The 23,520-nt window shown below is 39.7% G+C and overlaps 1 protein-coding gene across 4 annotated transcripts in view; it reads right to left on the bottom strand.

Annotated features, from left to right (window-relative positions):
- FBXL17 (F-box and leucine rich repeat protein 17) overlaps positions 1–23,520 on the bottom strand; it is a 403,072-nt gene that overhangs the window by 366,571 nt on the left and 12,981 nt on the right. For all 4 annotated transcript variants that reach the window (XM_089779303.1, XM_089779302.1, XM_089779301.1 and 1 more), the window contains one exon: positions 12,720–12,851. In XM_089779303.1, coding sequence (XP_089635429.1) covers positions 12,720–12,851 — 132 coding nt within the window. The remainder of the gene's footprint in view (positions 1–12,719; positions 12,852–23,520) is intronic.

The following is a 23,520-nucleotide window of genomic DNA, read 5'->3' as shown; positions in this document are numbered from 1 at the left end:
GCAATTCACAGACACTTACCTTCCTTCCTCCCCCTTCCCACCCTCCCGCATCCCCCTTCTGTTCTGCAATGTGATTTGTCCTTTTCATATTTGTTCATTTTTTTTAATTGTATCCTTTGGTATATATGGTTGTGACTACTTTCTTCCACTATTTGATCTGAGGAAGTGGGTCTGGCCCACGAAAGCTCAACATCTAATAAACCATCTTGTTAGTCTTTAAAGTGCTACATTGTCCTGCATTTTGCTTCAACTACCCCAGACTAACACGGCTACATTTCTATCACAGACTTCTAAAGCATTGTGGCTTGCACTCCAAGATTTTTCAAAGGTTTACAATACCTAAGACTTTCATATTATTAGAAAGATAATTTAATCGTTAGACAATTAACTATTTCCAGTTAGAATTGAAACCAAGTTCCAGTTCAAAAATCCATAATTTAGCATAAAGATCCAATGCTGCTTAATGCTACTCACTAGCAACACTATTGTAAGAAACTCCGGAATACAATATTAGATTAGAAATTTGGCAAATTTACTTCTGTGGCACTCCACTTTAATCCTTCTCACATTCAGCACATTTATGGCAATGTAGATTATGCCAAACATTTTGAAATTTGAGAAATTATCTGGATGCAAAAGGTAAAGTATTGCTCTTTTCAGCTTCAATAGTTTCAAACCTATATCGCACTCAAGCACCAGAACAGTTTCCAAAATGTTAGCTCTTGCTACTACTAAATGTTGAAGACTATTAAATAATTTGGTGGCTATTGATATTGTATAACGTTGTGAATATTTAAATAGTATTTCAGTATTAAGTATTGTCTTTTTTCTATAAAATATTCTACCCCTTACAATTAGTATTTCTTCATTGTATGCAGTGTTGCTGTAGCCAGTTTGGTCCCAGGATATTAGACACTCAAAGTGGGTGAGAGAATGTATTTTCTTATCTCTGTTAGTGAGAAAGAGATAAGCTTTCAAGCTTACACAAAATTCTTGCTCAGATCTGAAGCAGCAATTTCCCATGCTGAACAAATATTTCTTTGATATTAAATTTTGAAAAATGCTTTGTTTATTCACCAACAATAGGATTTCCTTCATTCACAGACTTCTTTCTTCTTCAGTCTTGTTAGACTAAGAGAGAGAAATTAATTGCAACAATGCAACTACAGACACTAGCACTTTTGATTTACACTAGCACTACAATGGTGAAGAATAACTTGCTGAAGCAGTTGTGAGCCTGATGCAGCACAAACAATTTATAACAGTACTATAAGTTTTAGCTGACATTGCCCAGGTCCAGCGCAGGATGAGGAAAGGTTGGAGTGGCAGGGCCGCATGGCACAGTTGGCAGCTGCTCCCAAGAGGGCAGCCTAGACCAGTAGGAGTTGTGCTGCCAACCAGCAACCACTCCCTGGGGCTGGGGCCCTTGCTGCCCCAATGGTCATTCATGAGTATAACTGTCCCTGCTATCTGCTTGACGTGAAACAATCATATTCTCCGCACATGCTATAGTCCTGGCACAACCCTGACCTTGCTTTAAGTTGTGGTAAGAGGAAGCTGAACATGCAATCTGGTGATCCTAACTCTTACCATTTAGGTAAAGTTCTTCAACAAACAGACAAACACACAAATGCACAACCTCTCTAAAATAGAGATACCATAGATTTTTTTAGTACAGAAAACCTACATTCTGAAATTCACACTTTGGCTAGCCCTAAATTATACAAAATGAAGGCTAGGAGAAGAAAGAAGTACAAACAGTAATGAATGCAGAGTGGCCTCGAAGCTAGCCTTTTGCTCCCTGAAGACAACATTGGCATCACAAAGGGAGCAGGAAAGGGTGATAGTGGAACTATGACTATACCTCCCTGTATTTGACTGGGATTTGATCTGGACAGCGCAGGGAAGACTATGTTGACCAAGTGGCAAAACATGGTGGTAACCTGAAAGTATGGTCAGAAATAAAGTGAAGCATAAAATAGGAACCCAACGTTGCAAACCTGGGTGACAGATGGTGCTGTTGTTCATAACAATGAATAAAGGAAGTGAAGAGGTTTCACCTTGATTTAGGAGTAACTACTTCCAACACTGACACAATAGTTCAGTCTCCATTTCCAGTCAATCCATGAACTTTATTGTGCATATGACAACATTACCTGCGCCCAACTCTGCAGTAGTAATTGTGCTAAAATCATCATCTCACAACAAATCTAAAAGATCATGACTGCACATCGTGTTTAGCTATTGCAGTTATAGGTGCACATCATGGGCATGGATGGAGAGAGAGACGTTTCATCCATTAGTAATTGGTAGGCTAAGCAATTGAGGCTACTCTGTTACAGTCCCAAGCTCTCCCCTACCTATGGTGATGATCAGCATCTCCTCTGAGGAAAGAAAGCACTGAAGCTCTACTTGAGAAAGCAGAGGCAAGGAAAAAATATCATCATTTACCAAGCTTCACAAAGCAAAAAGAATGTTTACTGATATTTGTTGGAATTGTTTAAGTAGGAAGATGTGTTTGACATTTTTTCATAATCTTGTCTGTGCTTTGTTCAAATAAAAAGCACAATTTATATCACCTTTGATAAATGCAAATTGCTATCATTTTAAAGAAATGATACTAGTACTTATAAGGACTTGCTTCACAGCAACCTATCTGTGATCTCTTTTCAACAAACAGCACTATAGCTCACTCCAAGTAACATTAACTGTTTTGATTCATTGCTCACTTTTAAGTGAATGGTCGAGAAATTTTAGCAATACATAATGGGTCAAGATTATGGCTGTGTAAATGGAGAATCACAAATTAAGAGTTTGTCAGTGGTGTCTGCAACTAGAAGACATTGTTACACTAAAAGGAAATATTTGATTAGTTCTTTCATTTAGTTGCAATATAGGAAACTAACATCAAGTTTTTCCAAGCATGGGAGTATATAGACAAATACTGAAATAAAAATATACTGATTTTCAGAAGCATTATTCTCCCATCGCTGTACAATTTCTTTGCTTTTTAGAATCAATGCAGAAGGTCTGATTGATGGCTACTCTGAATTGCCAGGTCATTTTTATGTATGTGCCTCACGTTGGGATCCCAAGTTATAAAAGTTTGCCCTTACGTTTTATAGGTAGGTAAATGTTTCAACAGACTAGATGCAGGCCAGGATAGAAAGAATTCACAAGTTCAAGTACCAGTTCTGGTACTGACTGATTTTGCTGCTTCTGGAACTTCTCACCCTCTCTTTCATTTATCCTCATCCATAAAATGGAGATAAAACTTAGGTCACAGGATTTTATTGAGAAGGTTATTGTTTGTACAATGTTTTAAAGATGTCAAGTACTTAAGAAATGCTAAAACAGTCTGTTTCTCACTCAACCACATGCACCTGCAGAATCCCCTTGTTAAAAATAACTCTAATAGTACAGAATTCTCATTTATAAACTTTAGTGACTTTTGATTACCACTGATCTGGGCTATAAGTAAATACGTATGTTCAAGTAACCAAAGGGGCTTCATATCCAGCTGTCAAACCCATTCAGGTCCAATACTACATACACATGTGGTCGCCTCATCCAAAAAATGGTATCTTGGCAATGGAAAAAAAAAATCAGAGAAGGCTACTAAATGTTTAGGGGTTTGGAATGGGTACCAGAGGAAGAGAGATTAAAAAGAGTGGGACTTTTCAGCTTAGAAAAGAGGAGACTAAGAGAGGATATGATAAAGGTCTGTAAAATCAGAGCAAGTATAGAGAAAATGAATAAGGAAAAAATACTCACTTGTTCCTGTAAGATAATAGGTGTCACTAAATGAAATTAATAGGTAGGTTTAAAACAAAAGGAACAATTTCTTCATGCAGTGCACAGTCAACATGTAGTACTCCTTGCCAGAGGATGTTATGAAGACCAGGACTTCATCAGGGTTCAAAAAGAATTAGATAAACTCATGAAGGATAGGTCTATCAATACTTTTTAGCCAGAATAGGTAGGAATAGTGTCCCTAGCCTCGGGAAGAGATCACGTGATGGTTACCTGTTGAGGGCATTGGCCACTGTCAGAAGACAGAATACAGGCCAAGATGGACCTTTGGTATGACCCACTATGGTCGTTATTTTCTATTCTTTGATTATTTTTAAATAAAATATCAAGTACATAGACTACAGATTAATGCAAGATGTATGACATCCATTTCATAGTACATAAACTTGTTATTCTGTTCATACAGTTGGGATTTTTTTTCTAATAAATTATTTCTGGTCATTTTAGTAAAAAAAAAAATGAATCTTTAATTTATAATAACAACTTACAAAAATGGTGATTGTGCCTCTTAAGGAGAAACACTTGGCCCTTTACAAATATCCTTAGGTAAAATATGTAATTTCCATAAAATAATTCTTCCAACTATAACAATGCCCTGGTTTGGAGCAGACTTGTTTAATGCAACATTTCTATTAGTTTAGTTTTGCGACCTTTTCTCCTTGATCCATAAAAACCAACAATTCAAATTACTAACAATTTTAGCATTTTATTTTTAAATACTTAATCATTACATTTTAGCTTTGTCTTATAATAAATATCCTATTGATCTTTTAACGGAAACAATACTTCTGTTCCATAAATACAGATATAAGCCTCTTCCATCTTACTCACGTGATTAGTCCAGTTACACACATTTAAATTAACATGTGTGACTCTTAGATTACTCACATCAGAGCAGAATTTAGCTCTTACTCAGCTTTAAATTTTTGGTTTTTCTATTTCAACCGCACTAATTATTCTATGATTTATAAATTAAGGTTTAAACAATGTAAGAACTAGAATCCATTATTGTACACGGTAAATTCAATGTTTATGTAGTGCCAGACATTAGAAAGCAGTCACAACAATCCTATCAACACTCATTAAGAAAAGCTTAAATCTATGCAATTGTAAGCAAAATACATTCATATGTTGTTCATGGAAGAATATTCAGGATCATGCCACATTTACACAACTTTTACCAGTGTTTTGTATTCATCACTTTTTATTTGTCTGAACCAGAAAGCCAGTTCTACTGAACGTAATTTTCTCTTCTATTAATACATCAAGCTTTTCATGTGTATGTGAAATATTTACAGCCAGGAAAACTGTAGCAAGTTGAAACATGGAAAAAATACTACAAATTATATTAATCTATTTATATTTTTTTGTTACTAATAAATAATAAATGTTCACAAATTTATGTAAAAAATGCATCATTAGGTAGATCAATGTCTTGTTAAATTAATCTACCATTTATTACCTAAAGAAAGCATTGAGATCATATTCAATGTACTAAAAATAATGGGTACACAATGCATAAACCAATATATATTGCAGTTTAAATTGTTTAGCTCCTAAAAAATACTTTATGTAACATAGTATAAACCACAAAGTCACATAAACCATTACAAATATTTCTAAGGTAAAGGCAGTGTTTACTGTGTACAGAGCAGTACAATTATGTACCTGAAGTTTCTGGGTGTTTTTTTTAAATCATGGCCCTTAAAAGTAGCCATTTTAAAACTGCACAACACTAACCTTGTAATTGTAATGTGTACACTTGTGCACAGTATAACAAAGTAGCTACCATATAAAATTAGACTCTGAATTTTGGCAATGGCACATGGAGCCTTTCGCTTTTCTACCAATGGCCCAGATCTGCTGTAACTGAAGTTATTACCACTGACAGACGTTTGGTGGCTAATGTAAAACTGAGCTGGTGGTTTCAGTCCATTTCTTGGTGCTAAGGAGTATCACAAATGAGTACTCTTGTTGGTAGCCTCAGTAACGATTGAACAAGCATGGAGACTGAAGTACTCTTACCCATCCTAGAGGAGTCCTCTAGGTCAGGGTTTGCAGCACATAGATGGGGCAGTGTGGAGAAGCTTGCACTGCTGCTGCTCACGTTGTACCTGTTTAGTGGACAAAAAGAGGACTTCAGTTTCCAATGCTGTCAATCTGGTATGTTTCAAAAGAACCATATTTAATTTGAATATATAAATAATTTGAAATGAATATATAAGTCACTTTAGTTAATTAGTGTTTGTTTGCTTGTTAAATTTATCACTTTTGAAGAGTCATATTGGGGTAAACACTAAGCTCATTTAAAGAGAGTGGAAAAACAAACTGACTAAAAATTTGCTCCATTGTGAGCGAGATTTTCCTCATACACATACCAAAATGCCTTTAGAACAAACTATGCAACATGAAAAACATGTTAACATTTGATGAGGTGGCACCTAAGATGCAACGGTGCTGATTATTAAGGACTTATTGACTTGCCTGATAGCAAGGAATTACACAGGATTTGTTTCAACACGTCATTCAGAAGTAGAAGGTATATTAGACTTGGAAAGTAACTGAACATATCTCTTCAGATATAATTTTCAAAGTCGTTTGATTTTATTTTACTTATTTTTGTGTGCATGTGCATTTCACTGATACTGTGTATTTTAAGTTCTGTATTTGCATGTGCTATAGAATAAAAATTAATCTCATTCAGCATTTTATTTTGAACAGTAATAATGTGGTTCTGGTAAGGATTTCCTCCAATTTCCTGATGTGCCACCTTAGGCTAACAGTTCACTATTGATAGCATATAGGTAATTTGATGGAGATTCCACCTTGTTTATGCTGAATTCCCAAATATCCTACATCCTAAGAAGGTGCCATTTTGTGGTTTATGAGCAAGCATCAACTCACACCTTCCACACTCAGAATACAGACATATGACCTCAAAAGTCTAGCCAAAGAATAATAGTCATTTCTATCCAAAAAGTTTCCCTAACGATAAGGTATGGTTAGCCTCAGCATGTTTATTTTCTACTCCGTATACTCCGTGTCCTGGATATGTTTGTCATCCTACATGATTAACTAACTTCACTCTATAAAAAGACAGTTTGTAATATACTCCCTGAACACCGCTACTTTTGTCACCTGTCCTCCATTCTTTAACAACAGTTTTGGAAACAAAGCAAATGACCTATATTTAAAGAGAAATGCTTTTAACAATTTTCCAACTAAAGCATGCAAGACTTAAAATACTGTCAGCTAAGTGATTTGTTATATGCTGAGGATCAACATTTTTAAATGTTTTTTTTAAATGAAAAATAGTCATCCTGTGAGTCCTATATGAAAGTTTTAAAAGGATACTGCAACATACAACATCAATATAGTATTTAAAAACTATCCGTGTAATGACATTTCATTATTGTTATACCAAGGACACAAAGACCTGCTACTGCTATCTACAAAGTCAATACTGCCACCTAAAGGCCAATACACAACTTTACTTTGTGTATTTACAGAGAACTCTCAGAAACTGAACATTTGCACAGAAATTCAAGTGGTTGTCACCAAACATATTTAAATGAAAATCCAAAAATCATTAATATTTCTGTGAGAGACTGATAAGGAGGGTTTTTTCCTCACAAACATTTCAAAAAAAAATAGAAGCTTGTTAACTGGAAAGATTTCCTTGTATAATAAGCAAAAGTTCAGACTATAGTTAGGAAGAAAGCTTTGCGTTTGAGTATTCCCCTAACATACTGAACTATTTCATAGCATTGCACCATGAATATCTATACAAGTCATAAAGTCTACAACCAACAAAATACTGTTCAAGAAAAATATTAAATAAAAAGGCAAACTTTTCAATAGAGTGCTGTTGTTCTGGAAATAACTACTGCATTATTGCCTTACATGGATAATCCACATTTTTTTGTGTGTGTGTGAAAACTATGTCACTCCACTTCTCAGCAAAGAGCTACCACGGTGCTGTAGGGAGATTTCATACTAAAATACGCATTATCTTTTAGAAGTCTATTTCAGTATATTCACTAATGTACTAGTATATAAGAAATACCTGAAACGACACATGCCAAAATTGCATGCATGTACCGTGGTGTCCAAAATACTAGCCACTAGCCACATGTGGCTATTTGGCTGGTTGAGTGTGGCTAGGTCACTACAGCAGTACTGGTTGGATTCCCCAGTACTGACAGGAAACAGTGAGATATTTGCCAGTTGCTTACTGGATAAAAGTTCAGTTATTTGTTCCCCAATAAAAGCAAAGCGGATTGGGAAACTGGTGAGGGACTAGACCCTCTCCCCTTTCAAGTATTCTCTCAGTTCTAAAAGGATTCCTAAACGTAACCTCCTTGACTCTGCACTATAAAACAAAACACTCATCTCTTGACCCCTATCAACAACTTGCAGGAAGTGCTCTTTTGGGGTTTTTTCTATGAACAATAGGAGATTTTAACTACTGCACATATTTTTAATAATAAGTTCATTAAATCTCCCTTTTTCAGGGAGCCCTGGATCAATGGACCTATCCTGGCAAAGGAGGTAACAATCACAAATTCTCCCAATCTCTTTCAGGGCTAGGACTACAAGTGTGCCCTCACTGTGGCATCTTCTTATCAAGGAACAAAGTAGTATCACTGACAGAAAAGACTCTAAGCAATCACCACACATTGCAGCACATGCTGGCCAAAGGCTTCATCAGCTAAAAATAGAGAAAAGCTACTTGTAAAACTTGTTAAGACATGAAAGGATGACAAAATTACAGCTTTATCTATTCCACTGTAATGGGCCCAAATTCTCTCAGTCCAGGATGCTGCCATTACTTGTACGAGAGCGCTCTTGTGCTTATTTTGATGATTGAATCATTTTTCTCCATATGCGTCAGCAGTGCACTAGCATATCCACCATAAGACAGACAATTTAAATGCTTTTGTACCTCTTTTCTTTATACTCTCAAATTTTAATATAAATCCTTAAGGCTTCCCTATCAGCTCTTTATACATCTAAAAAGCAGAGGTGCATCTAGGACTAGGCACGAGCCAGGAATCAGCTGATTCTTGGCTCACACCTAGTCCCCGCTACCTCCTGTGTCCCCTTTCCCCCTGTGGAGACGGTGCTCGCGGAACCAGCTCCTGTTCTCCCCCACAGCAAGGATGGGAGAGAAACAACTAGTTGACTAGTCCCTCAACTATCCGATAAATTTTTGCCTATTGGATAGTCAAAGAGTAGCTTATATCCCTAACCCAGAATGCAATTTTTTAAATTTTTTAAAGCACCATGGAATGCTTAATTAAAGGATTATGTAGCACTTTAAAGACTAACAAGATGGTTTATTAGGTGATGCGCTTTCATGGGCCAGACCCACTTCCTCAGATCAAAAAGTATATACCAAAGGATACAAATAAAAAAAAATGAACACACATGAAAAGGACAAATCAAATTTCAGAACAGAAGGGGGATAGGGGAGGAGGAGGTAAATGTCTGTGAGCTAATGATATTAGAGGTGATAATTGGGGAAGCTCTCTTTGTAATGAGTAAGATAATTAATATCTTTGTTTCGACCGAGGTGTAAAGTGTCGAATTTAAGCATGAATGACAGTTCAGAGGATTCTCTTTCAAGTCTGGTGTGAAAAGGTCTTTGAAGCAGAATGTAGGTAATCAAGTTGTTGAAACAATGCCCTTTCTGGTTGAAATGGCAAGAAACTGTTTTTTATTTGTGATCCTGTCTGATATCTGTTTTGTGGGCATTGATTCTTTGGCGAAGTGTCTGAGACGTTTGTCCAACATACATAGCAGACGGACACTTTCGGCATACGATAGCATAAATTATATTTCTGGATGAGCAGGAATAGGTGTTCTTGATCTTATAACTCAATCGGTTAGGTCCAATTTTTTTGTGTCAGCTACACCAGACTAACATGGCTATGTTTTTATCACTAATTAAGGATTAATTGAGAAGACTCCATTCCACCAAATTACTCAGCCAATCAGCCTTCATATTCCTAGTACTCTTTACGTGCAGAGCCCTGCAAATTCATGGATATTTGCTTTATATCCACAGGTAGCTGCATCCTCGGATACAGACGTAGCTATATAAGATAGATCTGAAACTTATTTTTGCAGATGGATACAAATTTTTTATCTAGAACTTGCTCTATTTATACTGGGGGAAAGTCAAAAACAACCAAAATCTGATCATTCCAATTTTGTGGTCCTAGCTCTTAACACTTAGGCGAGTTCTTGAATAAAACAGACTTGCACTGAAAATGCCAATTTTTACCATGAAATATTCATCTTCTAGGTTGTTCTGGGCTACATTGACAATCCTATTAATTTTTGCTATATCCCATAATTCACAGCGACAACAAAATATTCTTTCTAGTCTATCTTTCACCACAGTGTATAACTTATTTTTAGATTAGATACCACGCACATATGAGCAGCTTGCTTTAATATACCTAATTTAAGTTGAAGTTCAACTGGCTAGGAACAAAATATGCAGCTCACCTAAATACATGGCACTCACCTGCTCTAACTTACTGCTTTGAGCAGTTGCTGGCTTTAATGGTAATAACTTGTCACTTCAGAAATGGCCCCCAATATCTGCATAACAGAAGACCCCGTCTTATTCTGAGAAATTATTTTCATTGTTGTTGTTTCCCTTTATTATCATCCTCAAGAGATTTGCTCTACTGGAGCCCCATGAGAAATGGCTGCACATTTCCAGATTAAACTAATAAATTTTTGTATTTGCAGACACTACAAAAACTATTCAAGTTACTTATAAATGACCTACAGAAAGAAGTGAACTGTGAGGTAGCAAAATTTGCAGATGATACCAAACTGCTCAAAATAGTTAAGACCAAAGCAGACTGAAGAGCTTCAAAAAGATCTCACCAAACTTAGTGATTGGAAACAAAATGGCAAATATAATTTAATGTTGATAAACAAAGTAATGGACATTGGGGAAAAAAATCCCAACTATACATACAATATGATGGCGAGTAAGTTAGCTACAGCTACTCATGAGAGAGATCTTGGAGTCATTGTGAAGAGTTCTCTGAAAACATCCACTCAGTGCTAAGCAGCAGTCAAAAAAAAGCCAATAGTTTGTTAGGAATCATTAAAAGAGGGACAGAGAATAAGACAGAGAATATCTTATTGCCTCTATATAAAATCATGGTATGCCCACATCTTGAATACAGTAATTCCTCATTTAACACTACAGATAGGTTTCAGAAAATGATCGTGTTAAGTGAAAACGTGTTATGTGAGGTCAATTTTCCCATTGAAAATAATGGAACAGGTGGGGGTTGCGTTTCAAGCGGTGGTGTCTGTTGGGACCGGGACATAAGGTTGGGGGAGATAGGGGACTGGGTTACAGCAGGGAGGGGAGGTGTTTGGCTCTGGGGAAGGGAAGGGGAGGAGAGAGGAAGGGGATTGGGTTGGGAGTATGCCCCTGTGACAAGTCTGCCAGGACCCGCACTGCATTTGTCGTGGGGGGAGGTGGGGAAGGGTGTCACCGGGGAAAAGCATGGCGAGTAGCGAACCCTCCGCCGCTTTGCAAGGGGGCAGGTGAAGCCCTGCACAGCCGCTGGCAATGGGCCAACTGGGGAAAATCGTGTTATTCCGGGGACGGTCGTGTAATTCAAAAAACGTTCCTCCCACAAAATTGTGCTATGGCAAAAACGTGTTAAGCGGGCACATGTTAAATGAGGAATTACTGTACTGCATACAGATGTGGTTGCCTCATCTCAACACATGTATTGGCATTGGAAAAGGTTCATAAAAAGGGAAACAAAAATTATTCAGGGTGTGGAACGGGTCCCATATGAAGAGAGACTAAAAAGACTTGGACTTTTCACTTTTTCATCTTTTATGGGGGGGAGGAGAAGGGACATGATAGAGGTCTATAAAACCATGACTGGAGTGGGAAAAGTGAATAAGGAAAAGTTATTTACTTATTCCCACAATATAAGAACTAGTGGTCACCAAATGAAATTAACAGGCAGCATGTTTAAAACAAACCAAAGGAAGTTTTCCTTCACTCAGCACACAGTCAACCTTCTGGAACTCGTTTGCCAGAGCATGTGGTCAAGGCTAGGACTTTAACAGGGTTCAAAAAAAAGACTTAGATTGATTCATGGAGATTAGGGCCATCAATGGCTATTAGTCAAGATGGGTAGGAACCATGCGCCTAGCCTCTGTTTCTCTAGAAATGGGTGACAGGAGAGGGATTACATGAGGATTAATCACATGAGGATTACCCTCTGGGGGGCACCTGGTATTAACCATTGTTGGCAGACAAGATACTGAGCTAAAATGGACCTTTAGTCTGACCCAGTATGGTGCTCCTTATGTTCTTACACATATGGAATGTTCAGAGAAAGTGACAATGACTTTCAGTTAAGCTAGAAATTAGTACAAATATAATTACTGCTTAAGATTTTGCATGGACTTGACATGTTTTTATCTCTCTGTATGAAGCCTGAAAACGTTTTATAACAAATCTGTTCCTAGACTGAAGGTGTGTGTGTGTGTGTGTGTGTGTGTGTGTGTGTGTGTGTGTGTGTATAAAAATAATAAAAAAAGTATGTGGGATAGACCAATTAATTGTAAAAACACACACTTACCTGGATTGGTGTTAATATGCTGTTCTTAAAGAAAATTAATCAATACATACCAAAAAAAGAATGTTAACACTGTTATCTATAGAAATCTGAAAATGTCATAAATGGGAGAGAAGATGATGTTCAGCAACTTAGAAAAAATAGTACTTATTTAGTATTAAGATTTAAAACCTAGAGAAAACGTTGATACTGAACAATTTGAAATAGGATTGGTCAAAGGATAGCACGAGCATTTTTAAAACTACATGTATTTCAACGAGTACTTACTAATTTGTTTTCCTGCATGTATATTCTTTGCAACTTCAGACATCCTTTAGCTATAATGATCATTCCTTCATCTGAGATCTTGTAACACTGGCCAAAATGAATGTCTTTCAGTTCTCTGCACTTTGAGCCCAGCTGAAAGTAAACAAATTAAGGTTAATACTTAGGAAAAAAAACAAAACAAGAATATCAATATATTTGTAGCATGTTTTTGAAGCACACACTGTTCTGAAGGATATACTAGTATTGTTCACAAACAAGTTAAAAATATTGTTTTGTTCCTATAGTATGATGAAATTGAAGAACCTGTAACAAGTTTACGACACTGTCTAGGAAAATCAGATTTGTGACAACAAATTTGAGCTGCCAAGGACAATTCTGCCCCATGCCAATTCCAAAACAGTTGTTTCAAAAGACATTTTTTTGCAAATACCAGATTAAAATTAATCTTAATTCCTTCTAATCCTCCTTATGATTCAAGAGGCATATCTAACAACAATAAAAGCAGACAGGATCAACCAATTTTCTCTTTCATTCTACAAGTTAGATATTTAAAGCTTAGTTTCAAATGGCAGCCAAGCCTTGAGAAACTCAAACATAATAGCCAAAGTTCATATCATCAACTAACAAGAAATTTTAACAGCTACATGCAAAAGTAACCACTCAACAGAAAAATAAGGGTTTTATAGGCAGCTGTTCAAAAAAAGAGCAACTAACTGCAGACCTAGCAACCAATGGCAAATAAAAACAAAATTTCTGAAAGCCTAGATCACCTCAAAAAGTTCAGAGGCACACATGATCTTCCCAGAGCCTCATTCATTGATTAACCAGGGAACTTGGTTCAATACACAATTCCACAAGCCTGGTAAAGAAAATTTAGATACAATAGCTCCTTAGTATAGTACATCTACATTTGGTGTACGCTAATAAATATGATCTAGACTGATTTCAGAGTAATCAAATGAGTTGAACAAACTTTCAAAATATTTTGAAGAGTACAGGCAGTCCCCGAGTTACACGGATTCGACTTATGTTGGATCCCCAGTTATGAATGGGGCTTTTCTCGCCCCGGAGGATGGGAGCGGCGGGACGCGCAGATGCACCACGGTCCCGCCGCCCGCGTCCTCCGGGGCAAGAAAAGCTGCTCCGCGTCTCCCTGGTCTGCTGGGGGGGGAAGTCCCCCCCAGCAGACAAGGGAGACGGGGAGCAAAGCCTCGGAGGACGCTGACAGCGGGACAGCCGCGGCGCGTCTGGGCTGTCCCGCTGCCCACGTGCTCCACGGCTTTGCTCCCCATCTCCCTGGTCTGCTGGGGGGAGCCCTCCCCCCCCAGCAGACCAGGGAGACGCAGAACAAAGCCGCGGAGGATGCGGGCGGGACCCCGGTGTGTCTCAGCAGTCCCGCCACCCGCGTTTCCCTGGTCTGCGGGGGGGGGGGGGGGGGGGGGGCACCCCCCCCCCCCCCCCCCCCCCCGCAGCAGACCAGGCTTTTCTCGCCGACGACGCCTGGGGTAGAGCAGCTGGGGCGCTGTCAGGTTAGTCCCGCAGCGCCGCTCCTCGGCGCTACTGGACCAACCCGGCAGCACCCCAGCTGCTCTGCCCCAGGTGTCCCCAAGTCAGCTGGTGCTGAAACTGACCAGCGGCTGACTACAGGAAGCCCGAGGCAGAGTTGCTCTGCCCCGGGGTTCCTGGAATCAGCCGCTGATCAGTTTCAGCAGCAGCTGACTTGGGGACACCTGGGGCAGAGCAGCTGGGGTGCTGCCGGGTTGGTCCCCGCAGCGCTGAGGTGCGGCGCTGTGGAGACCTACCCGGCAGCGCCTCAGCTGCTCTGTCCCAGGAGTCCAAATTCAGCCGCTGTTGAAACTGATCAGCGGCTGATTCCAGGAAGCCCGGGGCAGAGAAACTCTGCCTCGGGCTTCCTGTAGTCAGCCGCTGGTCAGTTTCAGCAGTGGCTGAATCTGGACGCCAGTTCTGACTTACATACAAATTCAACTTAAGAACAAACCTACAGTCCCTATCTTGTACGTAACCCGGGGACTGCCTGTATTCTTTTTATACCTGTTCTTTTTCCTTTCCATTGTTATTTCCTTCATTGATGGAGAAGAGCCAAAGAATATTAAATGCCCCAGATAATGCACTTGCATTTCCTGCATAACAAGTCAGAAAAATGCTCTTGTTGATTAGTCCATTTTGTAAAAACTCACATGGAAGCATCTAAACAAAAAACTTTTGTTCCTCTTAGAAGCTCCCGCAATATGCAATTAAAGAAGTTGTGTACTCCCATTCAGGACTGCAGCTACAATATGTTTATGCATTCTATAGAGAAATAATAGTGTCTTGATTAAGGCCAAGGTTCAATTTTTCCCCTTTAAGAAGGATTCAACTTTTCTATTTCACACACAATGAAGTGTATCTTCCCTACACTTACAGCACTTGAACTGTGGGGGCAGAAATTATGAGGATTTTAAAATCTAAGTCAGGTTACTTTTTTAAAATTTGAGAAACATTTTTTAGGAGCTAGCTTGCTGTCCTTCGGCAGTGTTAAGTCACTAACCACATTCAGCCAATGTATGTATTTTTTAAACTAAGCTGTAATGAAAGAAGTTAGCTTCTGTTGCAAGCTCTGGAAACGCTATTAAATGTCTCCGAACATTTAATATTTTACTGAAAGCAGGTGGCAATCTCAGATCTCATACAGAACAAAAACCAAGTCCCACGGCCTTATAGTTGCAGAGAAAAAGTCTGGAAAAAATGTGTATCTCGTAAGTATCCGAAAGATGCAGGTAACAAGAGGCAAATGGGGGGAAAAAAAACCACCACACAAACACCGACAACCCTTAAGATTTTACTTTGGATCTCATTCTTAAACACCAAGTAATGATTTCTTTTTGTGGACTGATGCATTATCATTTGATATTGGGAATACTGTTTTAATTATTTTTTCTAACGTTCCCCATTTTTTTCCATGTACTCGAAATGGTCACTATTTGCCGTAACTGAAAATTAGACTAACATTACTGAAGGAGATTTAAACTAACCTGGAGAGGACACTGACAATTTGGAGAATGTCTTTGCCTAGTTGTGAATTTCATTTCATTTCATGGACATCAACTGTATTCATAACAGTCAGCGCAGATTAGAACCTCTATTTCATGGCAAAAAACTAAGTACATGAGAAGCTGAAATATGATCATCAATCCAGGTGGAAGAAGGACTTCAAGAACTAGGGCACAGAAAATCTTAACCTAAGTAAAGAAGCAAGCAAAGACATCACAGACTGATTAAAGAGATGTTTTCTTCCCCAGAGAACCATGCCATCTCCAAAAAAAGGAAGATACACTGCTTTTTCTTCTTTTGCTTTAGCTGTCTCTCCTCTGTGCTGTATAAGCATGAAGTGCACATATCATCTTTTCTAAGGGCATACCTTCACCACAATGTTACTTCACATCAATGCAGCAAGCCTGTTATTTCAAAATAATGGGATTCTTACTCCGAGTTCTGTAACCCTCACTTCACAAGTAGTAAGGGAAGTCAACAGAGTATCCTTCCTTCGACTTCCTGTTAAGCTACTTAGACTTCAGCGATGAAATTAACGTAGCTGAAGTTGTGTATCTTAATTTGACTTTAGCTCACAGTGTAGATGTACCCTAAGTGTCTCTTTTTCCAAAGCTTGTCCAACTTGCCCCCGGAACTAGGAAATCCCCAATCTATTGTGTTCAGTGCCCACCTCGTGACCCATGGTTTTTAATGCTCCTAGCTCTGAACCAAGTCCAAGAACTACCCTTGGCTTAGGACCTTGGCACACACAGGTTACAATCCTTCTGTGTAAGACATTTTTCTGAGAGCAGAGACTCTGCAATCCAAATGCTTAGGTTGCAGGATCAGGATTAGGATCAGGATTAGGTTTCTATGACACTCCCTTCCCAACATTGCCCACTCTTTTTAAGTGCATCCTCTCCTGGTAATAAAGGCACTCTGGGTTTAATGCTCAAATTCCAGATCACACAACAGTGAAAGTCAGCAAGCGCACAGATTTTGCACATCAGTTTAAGAATACCAGTAGATTTACATAGATAGGGTGAGAAATACACACATCTACACAAAACAACACACATATTCATGCATTTCCCAGCCTCAGGTTCCTCATCACTCTGGAAAGGTCTCTGAATTTTTATAGAGTCCTTCCAGGCATTGATAGTCTCTCTCCAGCAACTCATGGTTTTTCTTCAAAATCATGAAGCTTTCTAGATCAGTTAGTTTTTGACCTTCAACCAGACTTCTCATGCAGCCTGGGAAAATATGCCCATCTCTTCCTCTCGCCTGCCAATTTCTTCAATGTCTCAGTTTCTGAAGTTTATATATTCCTCACCAACACATCTATTCTCTGTTCCTCGTGATTTTCCACTCTCCCCCATTCACCATCCCTCTTCAGAAAAACTTGGTCAAACTAGTTTCCCCACTAAGGAAACCTCCTTAGTGTATTTTTTGTTAGGTCAGAGCACAATCATTATGGATAACAATTCTCCATTGTCCCTTGACTGGGAGAAAAATGCTAGATTACCCATCAGTAAATGGTGGATGCCATATACAGAAAAAGGCTTCCAAAATATAATAAGAATTTCCTAACAACAATCTGAAATCATAAATTAAAAGCAGACACTTCACACAGCTTGACACCTTCATCTGTCATGCTGTCCCCGGACAAACTATAAATCAGAATGCCCACATGGATGTACCTCAGGGGAGAACATATATTAGCTACTGGGGAACAGGGATGTAAATGTGTATTCATGTACACTGTTAATGAACGAGTCTGGGCTCATTGGTTAACCCTCATAGTTACACACAACCTCCTCTTCACCCCACTGCCTCTGTATCAGAGGTAGCCATGGGGACGGGAGGGAAGAAACAGAAGCCAGCACTCTGTGCATGCTGACTCCTGCAGAGCAGCCTGCTCCTCACGCCACTGCCTCTGTATCTCAATCAGCAGCGAGGAGGGGAGGGGAGTAGGGTGGAAGGAACAGGTGGGAGCCGGTGCTTGTGGAGAGCCTGCGTAAAAGCTAGCTCCTGCCTGCCACATACACGTGTGTCAGGGCTGAAGGCAGTTCTATAGCAGCAAACTAGCCTAATTGGGGGTTCCAGACAGGGAGTTTATACCCAAGAGAGTGTGCCAGAGAGCTAGAATTCAAGAGAAAAAGACAGTGTCTGGATGATACTCATTCCCAGTGGCTTGAAAGCACATGGGATCCACAGGATGGGCCCAATACAGAAGACTGGGGATATCCACAAGGGGAAACTCTATGTGGACTGTAAGAGAGTTCTTGGCTGCCTCACCATGTGGATAGTTGTCATAAGCAGTATCTCCATAGTTTTAATTCTGAAAAATCCAGTCAGGAGTTATCTGATCAGAATGTAACCAATACCATAGACCTCCAACCCACCCATGATCACAGATTTGCAACTATACCTGAAGTCACTCTGGGAAATACTCTATCCACCATTTTCTGGATGCAAGAGTCTGGCAATATCTGCTACAGATGACAGGCCAGAGGGCCACCACTCTTCCAGTCAGGGAAAAAAGGGCAAGCCTAAAGCTCCCTCATGCTGAGTTAGGAAAGTCTCCAAAATTTGAAAAGCTCTACCTATCCCAGTAATATGCGCACTATTATGCTGGAGTTAAAGTAAAAGACAGACCCCACAACACACACAGTGCTGTCAAGATTCTGAAATTAATTGGACTGCCTTCCAGATTTTCTCAAGTGTACAGGCAGTCCCCGGGTTACGTACAACATAGGGACTGTAGGTTTGTTCTTAAGTTGAATCTGTATGTAAGTCGGAACTGGCGTCCAGATTCAGCCACTGCTGAAACTGATCAGTTTCAACAGCAGCTGAATCTGGACGCCAGTTCTGACTTACATACAGATTCAACTTAAGAACCCCAGGCATCCCCAAGTCAGCTGCTGCTGAAACTCATCAGCGGCTGATTCCAGGAAGCCCGGGGGAGGGGCTTCCTGTAGTCAGCCACTGGTCAGTTTAAGCAGCGGCTGACTTGGGGACTCCTGGGGCACAGCAGCTGGGGTGCTGCTGGGTTGGTCAGTAGCGCTGCCTCTCCTTGGCGCTACTGGACCAACCCAGCAGCACCCAAGCTGCTCTACCCCAGGCGTCCTGATTCAGCCGCTGCTGAAACTGACCAGCAGTGGCTGAATCAGGACGCCTGGGGCAGAGCAGCTGGGGTGCTGCCGGGTTGGTCCAGTAGCGCCCAGAGAAGCGCTACAGGACCAACCGGCAGCGCCCCAGCTGCTGTACCACAGGCGTCCGGAGCAAAGCCACGGAGCACGGGGGCAGCGGGATATCCCAGATGCGCCGTGGCTGTCCTGCTGCCCTCTGGCTCCATGGCTTTGCTCTGCTTTGCTCCCCGTCCCCCTGGTCTGCAGACCAGGGGGACGGGGAGCAAAGCAGCGGAGCACGCGGGCAGCGGACAGCCCAGACGCGTCTGGGCTGTCCGCTGCCCGCGTGTTCCGCCGCTTTGCTTCCTCACCCTGGTCTGCTGGAGACCAGGGAGAGGGAGGGCCCCGTTCGTAACTGCGGATCCGCGTAACTCGGGGACTGCCTGTATTTAAAAGCAAGTTGGATAGACATCTATCATCAGGGATGGTCCAGACAAGTGGTCTCCAATGCGGTGCCCGCGGCTTCGCCCCTGGTGCGTGTGCAGCCCCAACAATTTAGGCACCACTGATCTAAATGATACTGGATCCTGCCATGAGGGCAGGCAACTGGACTTGACCTTTCGAGGTCCCTTCTAGTTCTAGTATTCTATGATTTGCAAAGGAGATTTATACCACTGTAATATACCATGAAGCTTTATCTCCCTTCTTACATTCCATTTGGGTAACTATGTGGGCACTGCAAAAGTAATGAGGAGTCTTGTGACATCTTATAGACTAACAGATTTATTGGTGCATAAGCTTTCATGTGCAAAAACCCACTTCATCAGATGCATCTGACGAAGTGGGTCTTTGCCCATGAAAGCTTATGCTCCAATAAATCTGTTAGTCTATGAAGTGCCACAAAACTCCTCATCGCTTATGCTGACATTACAATCATAAGGACACTTGACTTAGGTGAACAAGATAGCTCTTGAAACTTTTTTTTTTTTGGCAAACAGACTGAGATTTGCAAACAGACATATTATTGCATAAGTTACACTCACAATTAAAACTTAGATTTAGAGAGCACAATGTGGCAGCTTACAATATATTTTACTTCCATGTACATAGGAGGTGCCAATATACTTTACTTCCATGTACATAAGACCAATGGTCAAATTGGGACAGGCTAAGAGGCTCTTTTACTTCTGCCTGGCAAAATAGTCTGTAGTTAGGCAAATTTCGGTCAGCAGACAAAAAGTCACTGGTGAAAGAGTGCTATTTCAAGTGATCACTTTTTAATCTGCTATGAAAAAAAGATATCTTTCTTATGAAAGTTCCCAGAGGAAACAGTTTCTCTGACAAATACAAAAGGTGACTCTTTGGGTACGTCTAGACTACAGGCTTTTGTCGACAGAAGTTGTGTCCACAGATACTGTCGACAAAGCTTCTGTCGACAAAGAGCATCTAGACTACATTCAGTTCTGTTGTCAAAGCAAGTTGCTTTGTCAACAAAACGCTGTAGTTTAGACACAATCCTAGATGCAGTAACACCTTCTGTCGACAGAACTCTGTCGACAAAAGGCGTTATGCCTCGTAAAATGAGGTTTACCAGCATCGACAAAACTGCCGAGTTCTGTCGACGTTATGTCAACAGAACTCAGCGGTAGTGTAGACGCACGTTTAGTTTTGTCGACAAAAGTCCACTTTTGTCGACAAAACTCTGTAGTCTAGACACACCCTTTGTCTTACCTCTTCACATAGACGTAGCTGTGACGTTATCACTAATGACAGCCTTCTACTGAAATTTGTAACCAACAAGCTTCATCAGGTTACTTAGCTATCTCAACCATTAATACACTTATGACATTCCTGTGGACACCACTGAACTTGCACTAACCAGTCTGAGGAATTCAAGTCCCCAGTCAAAATATTCATTTGTTATCATCCTCACTATCTGAAGTAAGTTGCCTGCATCAGAACCTGGACTTATGTCATGGGTGAAACATCTTGGTGAATAAAAAAATAAATCAATAAATAACACACAAACACCACCTCCTCTCTGGAAGGACTCTTGAAACCTTGCCCAAGTCATAACCTCTATGAAGAAGTCTTATTCCTGAGTGATAGACCTCAAACTGCCCTCAGTCTAAGAACATTAAAGCATAATTAACAAATTACCAAGAGAACACAATGATATACAAACTTAAACTACATAATTTATAAATCACTTTGAGTTTCTGGTACAGAATAGAATGAGATTCTAATAAGGTCTCCATGGTAGTGAAGGAAAGGCATAGCTATTTGGGTATACACTGCTTGTTAATAACAGAAGTACCCAAGAACCATCTGGAGTGCAAGAACAAAAAGTATGTCAATGCACATCTTTGCTTAAGTGACCACATATGAAGGAAATGGCCTTCACTGGAAATGTTTGTGGACCAAGGCAAATCAGATGCATCTTCTGCAGTCTGCGATAGGAAAAAATAACAGCCCTCAAGAACTGACTGAGGAAAAGTTGTCTTTTCAAGACAGATACATCAAGTCTGTTAAATATCTTCATTTTGCAACAAAACCGCCTAGGAGTATTTAAGAAGTTCAATGTCTAACTTTAAGATTACTCAAGTCCTGTCTACAATCAGAAACTTAACCACCATTAAAAATGGTTTCTGGGCTATGATTTTCAAATCATGACTGGACATCTGAGCACGGACAGTTACTGTTATATCCCCAATATTTTCTCATGTAATTAGAGAATTTGAGATTGCCCCTTCTGGTTTCCTAACTTAAGGAACCTTAAAGGGGACTGATTTTCAGAGACTGAGAACTCAATATGTTTGAAAAATAGGGTACTTGAAGTTCTCACATTGACGGGAGGAAAAAAAAAACCCCACCACCAAAAACCCCTAGTCACTTTTTTTTTAAATCTAAGATTATAAAAATGTGTCACCTCTTCTCTTTATATAAAAAGTTGTTTCAGTGGTCAGCCTCAGCTAAAATGGGTTGTCACATAAAACTGTAATGGGAAGGCTGCATACTTACACTTTCCTTTTAAAGATACTTAGCTTTTTATCCTGATTTACAGTTCACATATGTGCAGCCAAGTATATACATGCCTAAACTGAAGGCAATTCAATAGCCACAGTGCCTGATATAATGAAAGATGTAAAAATTGAGTAGATATTACAGTTCTGGAAAAATCCAAACGTCATATCTCCCTCCATTTTTACCTACTTAAATTGCAAATGAGTTCAACTGCACAGCCCATGTAAGAGTTCATGCAGTACATTTTTCCAACTCCTATGTCAACTTGTAGGAAAACAAACAGGTAACTACATAGACATATGAATTTAGGAGCCAAACTTTACTCTCTCTCTCTCTCGCTCTTTAATATATCCTAGCCATAGCTATTTCATTTGTCAGCCAAATACTGCGCCACTGTTTAACTAAGACTGCCCCTACCCCCACTTGTGTTTAAAGGTTAATAGCTTCCACCTAACAACATTAAGCTATAAAACTGAGAATAAGTAATTCCATATCCTCAACTTCTCAAAAATGGACAAGCACTGAATGCACAGATACATAATAGACAGTTGACTAAAACTATTACATACTAGTTTACTGTTACTCATCTGCCTCTTTAGGGTCAGCACACAGCTCACTTCAGTGTTGCTCCTAGCAGCCCTTTTGAGTCAAACATTGGGATTTAGGAGGAGTTAGGACACAAGAGTGATCCAGGAACTCCTTGAAGAGAATACCAAAAATCCTTTGAAGCCAAAAACTGAAGATGACTTTCTTTGCTTACTACCTCGTTCAATAGACACTTGTTCCACGTAGTAGCTGTGTATAAAAATTAGACATGCTTGTAGGTTCATTTCAATATCAAGCTTTATATGTATAATCTTAAATTCTGAACTACACTCTGAAAAGTATTTCACTTAACAGATCCTGCCAGGCTCCAGAATCTGTCCTGATACTTCTTGTGTTTGATATCAGTTGTACCAAAAACTTGAATTAATGTAATCTTTTAGGCAACTGATCTCAAAGAGTAGAAGGGGAAATAAGCATCTCTTGGTAAGATCAGTGTATTGCTGAAGTTGAGTAATCTTGACTTCTTCCCCAACGTTCAATTCAACCATCACCTTCAAAGGTCTTCCTTTGCTTTAACTAGGTTTCAGCTTCAGAAATCTCCCAAAGTAGGTTCTTTTAACTGTCATTTCAGAAGCAGAATTTTTTTTCATCTTGATTGGAAAGTGAAAAGTTACTTCATATAGTTTTAAAAGTGGAACATCTCTATACACCTAGTTAATAGAATACTCTTTTAACTTGCAAAAGGAAAAATCAAAGGCCATTATATTTATGTGAGAATACAGAAGAAAAAAATAATTCCAATCCTGAGGCAAAGTTCCTAACTCCTGCATCCTGCAAAAATTAGGGCATGAGTTTCTTATAGTAGTCCTATTTCCTGAAAGAACTATGCAACAAATGCCCTTGAAATTCTAGAAGAGCAACTGCTGGAGAAATTTAATGGGCTAAAGAGCAACAGGTTACTTTTACCTTTGTGTGTGTATTTTGCAAGATATTCTATTTACATTATACCAGACCAGACCTTCCAAATAACATTTCTAGTACGCAAAGTCTTTATGAGAAAAAAACAAACA

The sequence above is a fragment of the Pelodiscus sinensis genome, chromosome 6 (genome assembly GCF_052426305.1).
Source record: "Pelodiscus sinensis isolate ZL-2025 chromosome 6, ASM5242630v1, whole genome shotgun sequence".
Classification (NCBI taxonomy): Eukaryota; Metazoa; Chordata; order Testudines; family Trionychidae; genus Pelodiscus; species Pelodiscus sinensis.
This window is presented reverse-complemented; position numbering and strand designations above follow the sequence as displayed.